Genomic DNA, 20047 nt, shown 5'->3' on the forward strand with positions numbered 1-20047 from the left:
GTAAATAATACACCTGCTCAAATTACATTCAAAGTTATATGCTGCTTTCTACAATTTTGGTGATTCGGAACCAAAATGTTCATAAAAGGACAATGGGATTGATATTCTCTTATACAGTTGAAACATGATTAAAAATTACTAAATGATAATTCTAATAAAAAATTATTTTCTTTAATTTCCTGCTTATTATTATGTGATAAATACATCAAACTACCCATGCATTTCCATGAAATGACTTTGGGGCTGCAAATATTTTGTTTAAAAGTACATCTAAATAACTGAGAAGATTTGATTTAGAGAATGGGTGAGACATCAAACTCAAAACAATAGTGCCACACTAAGTATGTCTTACCTCCCTTTTTCTTTGCCCTTGAATCTGTTTTAGGAATGGCTAGATTCAATTCAATTGAACACTTTTTAAATTCATACTTTGTGTTGGACAATGTCAGTCCACTGATTAACACATGAATAGGATGGGTTTTTTTGTTTACTAACAAATAATAACAGCATTAACAATTTTCACTAACCTCATTTGTTAGGAGAGTTCATCATCTTACCAGGTCTGATAGGTGACAATATAAGAAAGAAAGTGTTTCAGGACAAAAGACAAATCCAAAACAAGAAGCCGGGTGGCAGGATTGATTTTAAAATTCTATTATCTCATAAGCATAAAAGGTAAGTGATCTTACTAAATACATGCAACTCAGTCCTAAGGTTTAAGTGGATAAATTTAAGTATGAATTTAATGAAATAATCAGAACATGATTATTCTCTGTTTCAACATCAGTGTGTTCCTAAGTTTACGTGATTGGATTTCTTTTTAAATGTCTAATTAACTTCTTGAAGAATGTTTATTGGGGTTTTTTAAGGTTTATAAAATCTCATTATAGATTATTATCATGTGAATTATAGTATTAAATGTGTTCTTTAATTTCATATTAGCTATTAGGAGAAATAGAAAACATAGCTTCAAAATGAATTAATTCAAGCCAGGGATTTTAAAAAATGATTGAATTTCAAAGAAGGTCTGAAAATGTCACATTCATTTCCTGACATTTGATTCAGAAATATTGTTTTTCTTCTTTATTCAATTTTATTTTTTAATTAACAAGCATTTATTTTCTCTCTCAAGCATTACAAAATAAAAATAGAAATACGAAACCCTCATTACAAATATGCATAATCAAGCAAAACAAATTCCCATATTGGCCCTATTTTTTTAAATGTGTCTTATTCTGGATACTGCCTTTCAACTCTTTGCCAGTCAGTGGGTAGCATTTACTATTGATCCTCTGGAATTTTGGTTGATGATTATACCCTAAAAAGAGTTCTTAAGGCTAAAAGATTGGCATCCCACACATCAGTTCTGGCATTGCCATGTTCCCATACTCAAATAATATCATCTAAAATAAATCCCAGTAAATTTTCTTTAGTCCCTAAAGTTTTTTCCAACAAGTTGGAAAACTGAAGCTAGTCTTCAAGCTGATTTCCTTTGTGAAAACCTTATTGCCTTCATCTCCACCAGAAAAAGACAAATGTCAGAATTCATTGGAGTAGGACAATAAGTCTAAGTTTTGCCTATGTCATAATGTAGTCACAAGTCCTGATAGGGAAGATATGGCTCACTAAGTTTTGCCAAAAACACACATATCTTGGATTCCTGAGCTATGACTTCCTTAATTGGGACACATTTTTCATCAAATTAAACATCCTATTTCTCTTGAGTCTTCTATTTTTCCTAGCTTTGGTGGCTCAGGTGAATTATAATTGTAATATGGCAATTGTAATATCTTCTATTAACTTAAAACTTTACATTTATAATACAATACTTTACACTTATCCATTTGTGGGGGGCAAGTGGAAGGATAGTCTATGCCAGTTAGTTCATCAGTGTGGAGAACTCCTGATGTGGGAACTCACTCCACTGATGCAAATTGATAATTTATCTGCAACTTACAATCTTGGAGAGTTACCTGAGGACACTAAGAGATTAAGCAACTTGCTAAAGGTCGCAAAGCCAATGTGTGTTAGAGGAAGGACTTGAATCCAGGACTTCATATCTTCAAGATCAGTCTTGTATGCATGCTGCCTCTCTTCAAATACATTCAGAAAAAATAAAAATATGATGATAACAATAATAACTTGGCAAGACAAGACTGTGTCTAGAATTATTAATGAAAAGTTTGCTGTGTTTCCTGAACCAACAGAAAGCAAATCCCCATGCTACAAATATAGACCTCAAGATCTCCTTGAGAACTCAACCAATAAACTTTATTGGAACCAGAGCATTAGCATGGACCAAACTATTGCTTTTAATTACCCTGATATAATATTAATCCATAAAAATTTAAGAACTGTCTTTTAAATAAATGGCATCATACCAAATTTATAAAGTACTTAGCTCAGGGTCTGATACATAGTAGGTGCTAAATAAATGCTTGTTCCCTTCAGCACCACCCCCAAATAATCATAATCTCCAGGTTAGGTGTAACAAAAAGCCTTCAAGAGATGGAAACATAGAAGAAGAAATCAATATCATATTGGAACAAGATGAGGTACATAATAATAATAAAAATAATAACATTTATATAGCACTCCCTCTGTGCCAGACATTGAGCTAAGTGCCTTACAAACACTATCTCATTTGATCTTAACAACAACCCTGTGGTATCAGTGTTATCATTATCCCCATTTTACAGTTTAGGAAATTGAGGCAAACAGAAATTAAGTGACTTGTCCAAGAACATACAGCTAGTACTCGTCTGAGGCTGAATTTGAACTCAGGTCTTCCTGATTCCAGGCCCAGCAATCTTTTCAACTGCACAATCTACCTGTCTTCCATCACTGTCATCCTATTTGCTACAGGATTTGTATCAAACATACTTTCAAGGAACAGAAAGGTAACTGGCTTAAATCCAAATACTTTCATTCAGCTACTGAAAAGTACTTACTATATACACCTGTCTAACAGTCTTGCAAACATTTAATATAAAAACATAATAGCAGGATGTTTGTCTGTCCCATGACTGTTTCTATCTGACCTTCAGGACAAACGACGAGAATTTTTTCTGTCACGATAATAGAAGATACTACCTAGATAGCAATAAAAATAATAAATCATTTTAGCACAATTTCATGTTACACAGTGCCATACACATATAGCACTTTATAAACTATGTATTCACACACATACACACATGTCTGAAATCACTCAGGAAAATAAACAGTATCAATCCAGACACTCAGTGCATCAGCTTTTTTTCTTAACCATACTGCTCCTTAGAAGAAAGAGAGAGATCTGTTGAGGATGGGAAAGGTATCTGAGGAATGTGATGGTTTTAAAAAGCAATGATGCAGTCTCAAATAATGGATAAAATGCTGGCCTTGAAGTCAGGAAGATTTGGGTTCAAGTCCCACTTTAAGAAAAATATATTAACTGTGTGACCATGAGCAAGTTACTTATCTCTCATCTATAAAATGAAAGAATTAGCTAACTTCTGAACTCTTTGAAATCTACCTTTGATTTAATAATAAAATAATTAATAAAGTTAATAATAAAGTTAATCTACCCTTAAATCTATGAGTATCAAGAAAACATTATTTTTAACAAGTGAAAATTATATTTTTAAATATAGGCTGGAAAAAATAGTTATCTCTACTGGGACAGATGAGAAAAATGAAACTAAGGGAGGTTAAGTCAGCAGCTACCTGTGGGTTACAATTAATCCAAGTTCACACAGATCATCTGGAGTCATGCCAGAATTAAATATTCAAATTTCTAATTCTCAACCCAGTGTTCCTTCTGTGACACCACAAAATGGTGTCATTTGAGCCTCATAACTATGTGATGTGAGAAATATAAGCACTGGATTATTAGAGGAGTTTGGAAAAGAGACCCATGGTCTAGGCCACCAGGAATGGAGTTTTTTTAAATGGAGAGTATTGATATAAAAGTAACGTCAAGGATTACAGTCCAAAGGGAATAAAGAACTGGATCAAACTTAAGAATTAAGTGATAGTCTTATAATCCATATGCTTTGACACTTGAAAAGTTAAAAGAATAAGCAGCATTTTGGATAAATGATAAGGTAAAAAGCAATGAATCCTAAACCAAGAAAATAAAGGGCCTTGCTTCATGTTAGAAAAAGGAGAAGAAAGAGGAGAAGGAAGAAGAGGAGGGAGGAAAGAAGGAAGGAAGGAAGGAATGTTAACAGAAATGTTAATGAAATGCTAAGAAATGTTAAAGAAATGTTAACATTACCATTCCTATTTCCTAGACATCTAGGTGGTTCAGTGGATAGAGTGCCACACTTGAAGTCAGGAAGATTCATCTTTATGAGTTTCAGTTCTGGCCTCAAACACTTACAGTAGCTGTGTGACCCTAGGCAATTCACTTGACACTGTTTGCCTCATTTTCCTCATCTGTAAAATGAGCTGGAGAAGGAAATGGCAAACTACTCCAATATCTTTGCCAAGAAAACCCCAAATGGGGTTACAAAGAGTTAGATATGACTGAACACTGACAACAACCCCCCCTTCATGAATGAGAAAATTGAGATTCAGAAAGACCATGTGTCATGCCCAAAATCACACAGCCAGTGCCCAGTAAAAAGAGAAATTCAACCCTAGAGCTTCTGATTTCAAGGTCATTTCTTTCTCCATTTTATCATGGTGCTTAAAATTTGAAAGTTGAATTTCAGGGTGAGCACTTTTCTTTGAAGCATAAAAAATAATATATGTTTTACTTTTTTTTTTTACTTTTTTGCTTTTCAGAAAGCAAATTTACTTTATATTTCTGTGTACTTTATAATAATATGCAGTTCTGAGTTAGTAATATATTTATAACCATGATTTTCCTTACAGAAATTTTGATTGCAACTTTAGATTCTGTTTCTTTTCCTTAGAGCACTAAAAGGGAAAGAAATCATTTTTAAGAGAATCAGATAAATAAGACAAATGAAAAATCACCCAAGGGTACACAAAATCTGTAGTTATATAAAACCAGCTATCCTTTCTGATTCTAAATCTAAGCCCCTAAATTTATCCCTAGATCATTCTAGTGCAGAAACTTCATTCCCCTCGTGTTTCTCATGTTTTCACCCTTCAAGTACATCAGTTTCAGTTACCATAGTTTGACATAAGGTGTACAAAGGAAAAAATGGAGACCTTGAGGTGAATGGTTAACACAACTGCTAAAGTTTACCTGAAATTCAAATATATGGAAAGTGCCATCATTCTTCAAGTTACCAAGGTGTCATCCTTAATTCCTCATTATCTCTCACCTCTATGTCCATATCTCTGTTGCCATAGCCTATTGATCTCATTTTTGCAACATCTCACCAAAGCACCCCCTTCTAACTTCTCACACTACCACCATCCTAGTGCAGGCTCTTATCTCACTCCTGGATGTTGCAATAGCTGACAGGTTAGTCTGCCTACCACAAGTCTCTCCCTATTCCAGTCCATCATCCATTTAGTCATCAAAGTAATTTTTCTAAAGAACAATTACACACACACATACTCCTCCCCCTCAATAGACTCCAGCATCTCCCTATCACCAAAGGGAGATCAAATAAAAAATTATTTGGCATTTGAAGCCCTTCATAATCTATCCCCCCCAAAAAAATCCAGTCTTATTATACCATCACCCCTCCCTGAGACCCCAACCACATACCCTGTGATCCAATGACACGGATTTCTTTATAGTTATTAACACAAGATACTCCATCTCCCAACTTCAGGCACCTTTACTGGCTCTCTCCTATGCCAGGAATTCTCTCTCTCCTCTTGCTCCTGGTTTTCTTGGCTTCATTCAATTCTCAACTAAAACTTCATCTTCTACAGCAAGTCTTCTGCATTACCTCTTAATTCTAGTGATTTCCTCTTGTTGATTACTTCCAATTTATTTTGAATATAGTTTTCTTGTTCATAGCTTTCATGTCACCTATCCCATTATATTGTGAATTTCTCAAGGGGAATTTTTTGTCTTCTGCTTTTCTTTTTATCTCCAGTATTTAGCACAGTGCCTGGTACATAGCAGATGCTTAATGTCTATTAACTGACTGACTGACTAAAATAATCTTGGAGCTCCATTAGAAAGTAATTTCTTACTTACCAAGTGCCAACTAAAAATACAGGAAGAGAAAGTCATGTACAAATCATTACTCATGTAAAATAGTCCGGGATTACTCTTGCCCGAAGTAGAACTCTTCCATGCAGCTTCAAATGCCCACAGTGAAGAGGCAAGGAAGTTGGTATACATAAAATGAAGGTTCATGACATCAGAATACCCCAAGACTAATGACTGAATGAGGCATTACATCAGGAGGTATAAACTTAGAGAGGGAAAAAATGGAGAAGTTTGACAATAGAGACACGTGGAAAAGAAGAAGTCTAGGAGTGTTTTTAAATTGCTTTGAGAAGAGAAACAAACTGGAGCAGTCTGAAATTTTAGAACATGTTCTCCTGAGCAAGAGATGCTGATGGTGCATTCAGTACACTCAGGTTTTTAAAAATGCAGAAGAAGCAAATCCAAGAGATTGACTCCATATGGAAGAAATTGGAAGCCCAGAATTGGAGCTGAGAATCCAACTCTGAGGGCTTCAGGAGAACTCTATTCCAGCCATCAAAAGGCATGTTGAGAACTGAGGAATGAGTGGCTCTGTCTTTATCTCATTCACCTACACACAGAGTTGTTTCCCCCACCCAGTGGGTAACCCTATCTTCTTCTTTGAAAGGGATAGGAAATTATATGCATTTGTGCACTGTAGATTCTTAAGGAACATTCTGTATTCCATTTATTTTCCTGTGTGAATTATTTTCTTGATATTCTGTCTTAATTAAATCTTTGGCTATTTGATTTGTGGCTTTTAAATGTAGTAGGGGCTCCAGCTGCAATTGACATTAACTAATTAGGGAAAACATCTCATACCAAATCTTCAAAAAAGTAATAGGGAGGTCTAGGGCTAGATTTCTCAGAGGGACTTATGGAACCCAGTGCCACACTTAGGTGACTAGACTAAAGATGTCTTAGAGACATTTTAAACTCAGCATGTCTAAAACAGAGCTCATTGTCTTTCTTCCCAAACTCATCCTTCTTCCAAACTTTCTTACATCACCATTCTTCCAGTCTCAAAGGTTTATAACTTTAATGTCATCCTCAACTCTTCACTCTCCCTCACCCCACAGTACAATCAATGACCTAATCTTGCTCTTTCTGCCTCCACAGCATCTCTGCTCTCTGATAACTTCTCATACTGCCATCAACTAAGACCCCAATAACTTCTTGACAAAATTATTACAAAGTCTTCTAATTGGTCTCTCTCCCATAAGTCCTCCCCCTTTCTAGTCCATTCTATAAACTGCTGCCAACATGATTTTCCTTAAGTTAAAATCTTACTATGTGGCTTTTCTCAACTAGGTCTAGTGGCTTCTGAATGACTCTAATTAAAAAATATAAATGCCTCTCTTTAGCTTTTAAAGCCCCTTTCAGCCTGACCCCAAAATACCTTTCCAGCCTCTTGGCACATAATTGCCCCTCCTACATTCTGCAAGCCAGGTAAACTATGGTTCGATCTGTTCCTTCCATGTGTGATGTCATGTGGCCCTCCATCTTCCCTCTCCTTCACTTTGCTCTGGCCATTGCTCATGCCTGGAAGGGAGTCAGTTCTTACTCCCCCTCACAGAATCTCTCTTTTTCTTCAAAATATATTTAAGCACCATCTTCTGCATGAAGCCTTTTCTAACCCACTGCCACTCCAGCCAATGCCTGTTCCTTCCCTTCCAATTTATCTTGTATTTAGCTACTTCATATTCATTCTCTTTATATCTGCTGATTTTTGGAGGTAACATGATGCAACAGAATAGGCACAGGACTTGGAGTTAGAGGACCTCAATTCAAATCCTGACCCTTCCACTTAGCCAAGTAATTTCATCTTTTTGAGACTCAGATTTCTCCCCTGTAAATTTGAACTAGATATCCCTTCCAATTCTAGATGAATGATCCTATATACTTCTATATATGATCTGGATTCCCCATTAGAATATTAGCTCCTTGTTAGTAGGGATGGTTTCATCCTTTATATTTTAGTCCCTAGTGCCTATCACAGTGTCTGGCATGTAAAGACTTAATATGTTGATTGGTTGAGCCTTGGATTCCAAAGTAATTGAAGAATATTTTCAATGGATTTCAGTATTCTTCAGTATATTTGCGGAACTATTTTGTAATATAAACATAATATTCTTTCCACTCATGTCAAAAGAAGTTTTTTTTTTCATTTTCTAACTCAGAAAATAAGAGGCAGCATACAGAGTTGGCCTTGGAATTGCAAAGACCTGTCTTTTATATGTACTAACTATGCTACTATGAGCACTTAACTTCTCAGTGACTCAAGAAATTATAAGCTACAGCTGAGCTGTCCATCTGCATTGGTGGAGGGAATTTCCACACTGAAAGTTCCTTACAGGGATGAAATGATAAATCCTGATCCTCTTCTGAACCAGAAAAGAAAAAAATTAAACCCTGAGGAAATATGTTAAAAAAAAAAAAAAGAAAAGAAAAGAAAAACAGAGGGCAAGGAAAAGGACTACATGTATGGAGAGACTTACTTTTGCTTTCTCTATAGGATTGTTGTATTTTCCACCTAGGCTCTGTTTAAAGAAGAGTAACCACACATCTGGTTGAGAACACTTTTGAAAGGCCATGCCAATGGAATTAAACAATAACATGTAAACTACATTAACGGAAGTTGAGTATTTTTTAAGAGCTCCAGAGATGATTTACAATGTTGTTTTTTTCAGGGTTTGTTCAAATAAAACAAAGCTTATTTTTAAGAACTAATCTGAAACGCAAGACATTTAAAATAAAGTATATTTCTGTTATTCTGGCCCATTATGGTAAATAAAATATTAAAATCAATCATTCTAATAGAAGACAAAAGCTCTTATCATATCAATAAGCAAGGTGAAAATGCCAAGAAAAATGAAAAGACAGGAGCAAGTTAGTGAGGGTAGGGAAAGATGTATCCTGCTCGGTTTCTCTCTGGAAAGGCATTGACAATGTCTTCATTTCCCTTTGGCACCAGAATCATTTGTAAAAATCAGTATTATCAGCTGGCAAACAACCAAGGGGAAAGCATTTTGACTTTGAAGACAATGGCAGCCTTCAGGATGGAAAAGTAAGCAGATGCATGATACTGCCCCCTAGTGAAGTGAGAGAGAGTTAGCTCCCATATCTGTGATCCCCTTCCCAGGTCTCACTTAGGAAGAAAATCTAGCATCGTAAGAATCAAAATAACAATGGAGACAATGATTGACACACGTATAACCTTTTGCAGTATAAAACATTTAATATACGTTATCTTATTTGAGGATCAACTGTGAGGATGATGAACTGAAATACTGGGAGAGAAGGAGTAGGTTGTTATAATTTTCATTTTCACAGATAAAAAAGCAAAGTTGAAAGTTGTTAAAAATGACTTGCCCAAGGTGAAAATTAGTTAGTAAGTGGCAGAGCTAGAAAAGACGTTAACAGCCTCCTTTCTTACAGATAAGAAACAGTTCCACAAACCTCATTGCTCTGATCACAATTGAGAAGTTCCTTATGGGGGAGAGGGGGAGAAGAGTTGGGACTGTTGGCTAGAAAGCCAAAAGGAAAAATGAGTTATTTCTCACATCTTCTTCCTCTTCCTCGAAATGTCTTTAGCCCTTATTGCCTATCACTCATCTAGTATTTATCATATTGTCCATTAATTTTTCCCTTGTTTATTTCTTCCCTATCCAACTAGATTGGAAACCCCAGGACAGAAACCCCAACTTGTACATTATACAATGTGTTGAGTAGTATTGTGCACTCATTAGTTACTCAACAAATAAGTAACAGAATGTTGAACTGGTACGACACACAGAATTCCAACCTGAGATTATAATTCATAAGAATGTAAATGTAAGATTGATTCTTATACTACCAGCGATTTAAACTAGAATAAAATTACTTGCCATGTAGAGATATTTTACATTGAGAAGAAGAAAACCCTGCCATGATATCCATGTGTTATATTATTAAAAGTTAAAATCAAAATCTTAACAACTGATCTGATCCCTTTGTTGAAAACTTCTGTTGGTGTTTAGTCTTCACATGTCGATGTCAGAGATGATTGACCAAAGGCAACCATTCAGAAACAGGTGTGCCCATCATCCAATGGAACAATTGACAGCTCAACTGTGGGAGCTCAACATGTAGCCAATGTCTAAAACTATTAAAATACTTTCCATGATTCCCCATAAGCTAGAAGGAATTTTGGAGAGGAACTAGTCCAAAATTTTCATTTGACAGGTCAGGAAACCGAGGCTTAGAGAAGTGATCTGCCCACGGCACCAACCCCCCTCATAATTAGTGTGGCTAATGGAATAACATGTCTTTGAAGTGGAAGAAATCAGTCTTTCTGACTTATCTTTGTAATCCCCTACTAAAACTTCACCCAAAGGCAGAATCTTGCTTTACTGATCCCTTCCTGTGGGTTAAGAAATAGCAATTGTTTTTGTTTTGGCCAAAAACTGTGAGGGTCTTCGCCTCCCAGATATTTTTTTTAACTAGGTAAAAAGGCCATTATCTTCTTCATTTACCTAGCCTTAATCAATGAATGGGTGTTGCCTTAGTCAGACTGAAACTTGTTAAACACCCTAGCCTGAAAAGGTCTCCCACTGCATCGTGGACCATCTGCAGTTGTCTTCATCCATATCTTGCCACTAGACCCAAAAGGCTGTGGAGAAGAAAATGAGACTGGTGACTTTGCGCGGCCCTTCCTCACTTAAATCCAGTTCACTTGCTTGTCATGGCCTCACATGCCTGATGTCATGGCCTCACCTGCCTGATGTCATGATCCTATTCAAGAAGGAAGAATAAGGAACAACGGCAACATCCACCATCCACAAGTGCTGGTAACTTTACTCTAGCACAGAAATAGGTCCCCTCTTGAGGTATGTTGACTTGGAATTTCTATCCATTGATTCTTTTCTTTTCTTTCAGCCAGTTGGACTGAGCTGATTAACAGGAGAGCTTTGTTTAGTTTCAAAGGAACCCATTTCTGTTCCAGAGAGATGAACATTCAAGGGTTTCACCTGCCTATAAACTTCCACATAAAGCATGGTGCAGCCACCTCGAAGCCAGGAATACTTGGATTCACAGCCTACCTCTGATACATACTGCTTCTACAACTCTGAGACCTCCTCCGTCTGTGTTCAAGACAGCTCCATAAGACCATATGTAAGTTGCAGAGAAGGTGCTAAGCTCCAATGGTAGAGGGAATTTCCTCATGTGGGAATTCCCTGTACAGATGAAATTACAGGTCTACTGGTGCCTATAATAATTGATAATGATACCAATAACAATAATGATGATGATGATAAAAAGAGCTAGCAATTATACAGTACTTTAAGGATGGCCAAGTGCTTTCCCAATGTCTGCATTTTATCCTCACAGCAACCCTGGAGGGGTAGGAATTATTATTATCCTCATTTTACAGATAGGGAAATTCAGATTGAGGGACATTAAATGACTTACCCAGGCCATGGGTCACACAGCTAGTAAATGTCTACAACAGGTTTGACTTCCAAGCTCAACGCTACCTACTTGATCCAACACTCTATGCCACCTAGCTGACTTTACTAGCTGACCTAGATGTTAAATTGGTCATAGGAAGTTTTGAGAACCTCTCTCCAAAGAATACCAAAGGTTTAGTGCATCCTGTACTCTGTGTTTGCTCAGTAAACATTGCTTCAGTTGAATTGAAATCCATCTAATCATAATTACCACCTCCTTCTGGAAATCAAAAAGAGAGATAAATCTCTTTATAAGCTTTCCTTTGGATCTGGCTTATATTTGGCAATATGTGATTTAGCAGTCATATCATAGAATTCAAGATGGAAAGGACCTAAGAGATCAATATCTCTAGACGAAATTCAAAGAGGCTTCGACTTGCCCAAAGCCACACATGTAGTAGTGAGTGCTAGAGGCAGGATTCAAACCCAGTTCCTGAAACTCCAAATCCTTCACTCATCCCATTGCATCATGTTGCTTCAGTACAAGGCCAAGAATGTGCCTTAGGGATATAGTTCTTCATAAATATGGTCTTCATCTTCTTAGCCTAGCCCCTGAAGTTAACGTCTCCTCTAACATCTATCCCTTACCTGAGAGGCGTTACGGCTATGAGGCATCTAGGTAGGACAGTGGATAAAACATTGGACTTGAAATCAGGAAGGTCTAAATTGGAACCTTACCTCAGACACTTACTAACTATGTGATCCTTGGAAAGCCTCTGAGCCTCAGTTATCTACTTCATACAGTTGTGAATATTAAATTAGATAACCTGCATAAGATCCTTTGCAAACCTGAAAATGTTACGTTGTTGTTACTGCTGTGTCTAACTTTTCATGACTCCATTTAGGATTTTCCTGGCAAAGATACTGGAGTGGTTTGCCAATTTCTTCCCCAGCTAGTGTTGTAGATGAGGAAAGTGAGGCAAACAGGGTTAGGTGACTTGTCTAAGGTCAGACAGCTAGTAAGTGTCTGAGCCTGGATTTGAACTCAGGTCTTCCTGACTCCAGGCTTGGCACTCTATCCATTGTGCCACCGAATTGCCCCAATAGTAATATTAGCAAGCACTTACATAGATAGCATTTTGGGGCAGCTAGGTAGCTCAATGAATAGAGTGCTGAGCCTGGAGTCAGGAAGACCTGAGTTCAAATCCAGGCTCCAACACTTACTAGCTGTCTGACCTTGAACAAGTCACCTAATCCTGTTTGCCTCACTCTCCTCATCTGTAAAACCAGCTGGAGCAGAAAATGGCCAACTAGTCCAATATCTCTGCCAAGAAAACCACAAATGGATCACAAAGTGTCAGATATGGCCAAATAACAACTGAACAACATTTTTATAATCATCATGGTACAGATCTCATTCTTAGTTGTTCATTCAGCATTCCCTTATGCTGTCACAAAAGTGTCTGCCAAGAGTCCTCAGCTGCCCTAATCCCAAAGATTTATTTTCAAAGATAGAGCATTAAATGCTTATTATTATTATTACATAGTAGTTTGGGGGTGGGCAGAAGAAAGAAAGATTTGAGGGGTGGGGAAATAACCATCTTATCTGTGTCTACTATCCTATTAATCAAAGAAGTTGAGAGCCTTTGAATGATCAAATTAAATATTTTTAGGCAATATCAATGAATGTCTTGCAGGTACATGATTAACATCAGCTGAAGAGCAATCCATCTTGAGCTGAAAATCAAGTCTCCTATATCAGGAACAACATAGTATGATAAATTACATCGAAAGGCTTCATGGACACCTACCCCACAAATGACAATATCTCCTCCTTGCTTCTTAGTATTAGCAGCTGGGGGGGCGGTGGATAGAGCACAGAGCTTGGAATCAGGAAGACCTGAGGTCAGATGCTACCGCCTCAGACCCTCTCTAGCTGCGTGACTCTGGGAAGTAACTTAAGCTTTCTCAAGAATCCACTTCCTCATCATTAAAAGAGATGATAATGCCTCCATCATAGGGTTGTTGTGATGATCAAATGAGGTGACACATATCAAGCTCTTTGCAAGACTTAAAGTGTTATATATTTATAATTGTAATTATTCCTTTCCTCATCAGGACCCTTCTCTCTGTAGCTCATAGTATATGCAGGATTCTGCACGGATGCATGCTCTCTAACATTTTGCAGAAGTATAAGGAAAAGTCTAGGAAGTGATCTAATATCAGTGACTGAGACAGAGAAAAGGAAAAATGAACAGTTAGAGAATTTTTTTTCTCTAAGACTCAGTTTTTCGAGTTCATATCTGGCTTCAGACACTCACTACCTGTGCGCAACTGGGCAAGTTGCTTCATCCTGTTTGCCTCAGTTTTCTCATCTGTAAAATGAGCTGCAGAAGGAAGTGTCAAGCCACTCTAATATTTGCCACAAAAACCCCAACAGGGGTCACAAAGAGTGGGACACAACGGAAAAGAACTGAATAAAAGCAATAAATAGAAATACAGAATAGGCGACTGACAAAGGCCAAACATGATATACAGGTGATTAGCATAGAGTCTCTAGATAGATGCAGGAATATGAAATTTGGAAATAGTTTCCCATAAAATTGATCTTAGTGCCACACAAATGCCTGTTAAAAAGTCTTTTGCCTAACAGGTGGGGGGATCATGGCAAAAATGGTGGCTTTTAATACAGTGGGATCAAAGCTTGGCCCCAGGGAATAATTGAGAAAAAATTGTTTCCATTACTTCTTTGCAAAGGTGGGAGATTATGGGTGTATAGTAACTGCCTATGTTGTCAAACACAGTTGATACCTGAGTTAGTTTTCTGAACTATTTTTTCTCTTCTTTTTTTATGTTTAGTTATAAGAGACAATTTGATGGGTAAGGGATAAGAAGGGACATGTTCAGAAATAAATGTGTTCTAAAAAGACACAGCAGTAAAAATAAGACTTTTTTTAAAAATGGGATCAGATCTATAGGTTCTCTGAATGAGAATACAAATATTACCAGGGCAGAACTGAACCTTTTTTGATGTCCTTGTACCAAAGTAGGACAATCTCTCCAAAACAAACTGGGAAAATTCCCACAATACCAACCCACTAAGCAGAGCTCTAGAGGTAGTTCCTTCACCTACTTCACCTAGAAATGGGCAGTCCAACCCAAAGGTTACCATACAAATGTCCAGTTGTCTTCTGGAACAGTCCATGCCTAAGCTAACGTGGAATTCTTGCCCTAAAAGGCTATCAGTTACCCAAGTATAGAAGGTACATTCAAAGAAGCTGTCCATACCCTCTCATAGCCTTCTCAAAGAAGCTTTTTTTTCCTCTTCTACATTTCTATCTACACCGCCTTTAGTAAAACTTTAAAAAAATACCCTATTTAAATAAGAAACATTAATATTCTCTGCCCTTTTGCCCCATAGAACAATGAAACCCAAATGACCTCGATGAGTTTGTATGTCCATTTAAGCCCCATTTGAAGTAACACTGAAGGTTGTAACTTAACAAGAGAAACCTGTTAACAGTCACTTTTTATATCTGTAGACGGTACCATTTTATTTCTTTTATACATGTTGCACAATCAATCACTTATGATTTATAGCACTCTGATAAGTCATCGTTCAGCTTAAATCCTGGTGAAAACAATATCTGAAAGAGAATGTTTTCATTTCTATTAAAGCCAGAATCCAGTACAACAATTGTCTTGCCAGAGTGGTTCAGATTTACCAGACTTCTCAAGGAGGTGAGAATCAGTCATAAAACTTTTAACCAAGATGCTTTACCCTGAAATGACTGCTGCTTACTCACATCTAAGTACTGTCCAGCCTGTAAATTAAGTCCATATGATTAACTGTAATGAAAGCTAAACCATTCGTTCATTCTACTTGTTAACCCCAAAAAGTGCACAAATACTTATTTCCATAATGTATGGCAAGAGTTTCCAAAACTTTACAATGTATAATTAATAAATTTACATTACTTATTCACTTGTTCCCACCAACTTGTTCCTCTGTCTATTAAACATTATAGCTAAAAGAATTTTTTTTTAATTTTTATAGTGGGTATTTATACGCACTAGCCCAAACCCAGAAATCATTAAAACTGTGATGTGCCTAATGAAACTCCACAAAATGATGAAGCTTAGTTTTAGTTAAAGAAACAGAGATTATGAAATATGTGAAACTTCTGATTGGTTTCAGGATTTCTGAACCCAGAGACATAGTTAAATGCATCTCGAGTTATTTGGCTTTTATACTTTAAACCAACCCCCAAGCATTACTTTAATGTGGGGGTTACTTAAAAACAGAATAGCTACGAATAACCACAATAGTACAGTATTGTCAAAGGCTAAACAATTCTGTTTTTCCTCAGCTCCCATTAGTTAATATCTCTAGCCAACAGTATTTGTTAGATAGTTAGAGAATGGAAAGCGTCTTTGGAACTCTGCAAGATGTACAAGTATTACTGCTCACCTGTAGAACAATAATGACAACACAAAACCAGATGTAACTCCTTTGGCTTGAGAGAGTAATTAAACTCACTTTGGATGATTTATTACCTGTGACTAACACCACTTAAAAATCATAGTATTTAACTTTTTTTGGAACTTTAGTGTTCTATAAAAAACTCTAAAATTCCTCCTTAATCATGATGCTGTCTGTTAATTGACCGCTACCATAAAATCTTTAAAGAAGAAATAACCTGATCCACTCAAGGAAATAGTCATCAAACAAGAGACTCTAACAAAACACAATCACTCCAAACACAACTTGTCCATAGTCCTTTGCTTTAACTACGAGGAGCACTGATTGCCTAATTCAACAGAGGAAAACCTTTTCCGACTCAAATATGTAATTTGTGATCTTTGAAAGCAGTTGCTACATATTACACTGCTTGACCTAAAGTGGATTGTACCAACTGTACTTACGTAAATTATTCACAGGGGCTCTCGTATCCATGTTTTCATAATGCTGAACATGAACGACAATGTTAAGATCTCTTTCCATGTGGTCTGTTGTGCAATGGCCCTGTGGTCTCATAACATCAGCAAGAGCCCTAAGGAAAATGAACAACACCGATATAATCAATTACCCCCCTCATAAAAAAAAACACTTTCAACTAGGTGTAGTAGAAGTTACACATCCTTCTCTTCTAAAACATTTTATGTAACGTATGACACATAAATGCCAGACATATATATGTATATCTGCATACATGTATATAGTCATCAGTTAATGAACCTCTTTTATGAAAACACTCTCTAGTAAGGCAGATTGCAACTTATCCATAACTATTGCTCAGTATAGAGTTGCTGAGGACACTGAGTGTTTAAGTGACTTGCCCATGGGTCGTACAACTAATATGTGTCTCAGAAAGGACAACCTCACTTCAAAGGCCTGCCTATATCCACTAAGCCATATTGCCTTCTAAAGTACTCTATAAATGGGAGATCTTGCTATGATTATCATTATCCTCATCTTCATCATTACTCAAGCCTCCATAGTTCTATCCAACAAAAAGGAACTGTCATCCTCTTAGGTATAGATGCTCTGTAGTTCAGGGTCTCAAACTAATTTTCACTCCACTATACAAAGATGGGGAAATAGAGAAGGACAGTGAGAAGTATAGGAAATGGATTGTTAATTCACAAATGGTAACAAAGAGAATGTATTTCAGTTCTCCCTTTACCACTAAGCCTGGAATTTCCTGAGTAGTTACCATGTGAGATATCACAAAGTGACATTCAATATTGCAATATGTATGTATGTGGAGCAGCTAGGTGGTGCAGTGGATAGAGCACCAGTGCAGGAATCAGGAGGACCTGAGCTCCAATCTCACCTCAGACACTTGACATTCACTAGCTGTGTGACCTTGGGCAAGTCACTTAATCCCAATTGCCTCATCCTGATGAATGGGAGTGACCTGATGAATATCTGGTCACTGGATTCAGATGGCTCTGGAGGAGAAGTGAGGCTGGTGACCTGCACAGCCCTCCCTCACTCAAAACAAAGTCAAGTGCAAGTCATGTCATAGTTTCTCTGATGGCATGGTCTTCTTCGGCAATGAAGGACAAACGCAAACACACGTATGTATGTGTGTGTGTGTGTGTTTACTTAAGTACCCTGTAGACGGAATATATTCTGAAACCCATCTGTGCCAACCTGGTACTGTGTAGAGGTTCACATCAGAAGTAGTATTTTGCTCTGAATAACAAAGGTACACTATGCATTACCATCTGGGAGTTTCTATTGATATTTCAACAGCCTCGTAGGAATGCCATGGGCAATTCTTGATGTTAGGCCACAAAAGAACTTTCTTTAGATGCTATGCATTCTTAGAAACCATGTCAAAAACAAAAATTGTCTGAAAGCAGACTAAGCATGTAGTGTTTTATATGTCTGTTATGTCTATCATAATTGGTGGAAACTGTCAATCGAGCTGGTAAAGGTAAAGAAGTCAGTATAATAGATAGATGTTTATTAGTCAGCATTGAATGTGCAATGACAAAATTCAGACAGACAAAACATGAAGCACTAAAGAGGGCTTTGCCTTATCAAGTTCCCTTTCAATATTGTTCCATGAACCCAGGGGAACAACCTGGTCAGGTTGCATCAATCAGAGTCAGAAATAGGCAACAGGCTAAAATAACAGGAAAATGATAAATGTTGGAGAAGATGGGGGAGAGTTGGCATACTAATTCATTGTTGCTGGAGCTGTGAGTTGATCCAATCATTCTGGAGAGCAATTTGGAACTATGCCCAAAGGACTACAAAAATACACAAACAAGGGACTGTAACAAAACAGAATCACTCCAAACACAACTTTGTCCATAGCTCTTTGCTTTAACTATGAGGAGCACTGATTGTCTAATTCAACAGAGGAAAACCTTTGCTGACTCAAATATGTAATTTGTGATCTTTGAAAGCAGTTGCTACATATTGCACTGCATGACCTAAAGTGGATTGTACCAGTTGTACTTACATAAATTATTCACAGGGGCTCTACCCTGCATACCCTTTGACCCAGCATTACCACTTCTAGGGCTGTATTCCAAGTAGATCATAAAAATGTACAAAAAATGTACATGTACAAAAATATTTATAGCAGCTCTTTTTATGGTGGCCAAAAACTGGAAATCAAGGGGATGCCCATCAACTGGGGAATGGATGAACAAGTTGTGGTATATGAATGTAATGGAATGCTATTGTGCTATAAGAAATGACAACCAATCAGACTTCAGAGAAACCTGGAAAGACTTACATGAACTGATGTTGAGTGAAGTGAAACAGAGCCAGGAGAACAATATATACACTAACAGCCACAGTGTGTGAGGACTGTCTCTGATAGACTTAGCTCTTCACAACAATGCAAGGAGCTAAAACATTTTCAAAGGATTCATGATGCAAACTGCCATCCACATCCAGACATAGAACTATGGAGTCAGAAAGCAGAATGTTTGTTTGCTCTTGCATTGATTTGCTTGTTTGTTGCATTTTGTTTTGTTTTTCTCATGGTTTCTCCCATTTGTTTTAATTCTTCTATGCAACATGACTAATGTGAAAATGTGTTTAATAGGAATGTATGTGTAGAACTCATAGAAGCTTGCATGCCATCTTGGAGAGGGAGGGAGAAAACATTTGGAACTTGTGGAAGTGATTGTTGAAAACTGAAAATTAATTAATTAATAAATGTGGGGGAGGGGGATTTAAAAAGAAGTAGGCAATAGGTAAAATGGTCCTGGGAAATTTGCAACATAGAATGGGAAGAAGGTATGCAGAACTGGAAAAACATTATGACATGAAGCTAATGAAGAGATAGTCCATTAGACTAGTGAGAATATTAGTCAGCTATATTCTCCCATATAATCATAGAACCTAAGTATAGAAGTAGTTAGCAGGAAAGGATTCAAATCAAGATCATTATGAATAGCAAACATCTCCTACTTTGCATATTTACTCTTGATGTCTCTAGGACATCAACCATCCCACAAACCTTTCTTAGGTGCTATAGAAAAAAATACATTTGCAAGTTGTTCTTTCAAGATTGAATCTGCGTTGGAGAAAACCTTTTCCCCAAGATACAGTTTGTTTGTACTATGCTTAAAAAATATTAGCCACTGAAATTTCACACATGACAATGATTCACAATAAGTAAGGAATACATTATTCTATCCATGCTCTGCTTGCTATCCCTCATGTCCCATTGTGACCAACTGTATATGCTTTCAAGGCTGCTGATAAGAGGTATGAACAAACTGTGACCTTGACAAAGAGCTCCAAACAGGAATGAAATGCATCACTTTAGCTTCTAGCTAACCAGTTGCACTAACAAGGTTATCCCCACCTTTGAGGATCTTTTTTGATATACAGATGAAAGAAATGATACAGAGAAAGTGAGCAAAATGGACATGATCAATGTATCTATAAACCTACAGAGTCAGATGTCTAGCAAAATATTTTATATTTCTGAACACCACTTCCCCCTGAATACGGAGGTACCATGGAGGGTAA

General features: G+C 37.0%; 1 protein-coding gene across 1 annotated transcript in view; it reads right to left on the reverse strand.

The window, feature by feature from the left end:
* The window catches only part of SHISA9 (shisa family member 9), a 423219-nt gene that overhangs the window by 396845 nt on the left and 6327 nt on the right, over positions 1–20047 (reverse strand). The window contains exon 2 of the mRNA XM_072609900.1: positions 16465–16592. Coding sequence (XP_072466001.1) covers positions 16465–16592 — 128 coding nt within the window. The remainder of the gene's footprint in view (positions 1–16464; positions 16593–20047) is intronic.

The sequence above is a fragment of the Notamacropus eugenii genome, chromosome 1 (assembly GCF_028372415.1).
Source record: "Notamacropus eugenii isolate mMacEug1 chromosome 1, mMacEug1.pri_v2, whole genome shotgun sequence".
NCBI lineage: Eukaryota > Metazoa > Chordata > Mammalia > Diprotodontia > Macropodidae > Notamacropus > Notamacropus eugenii.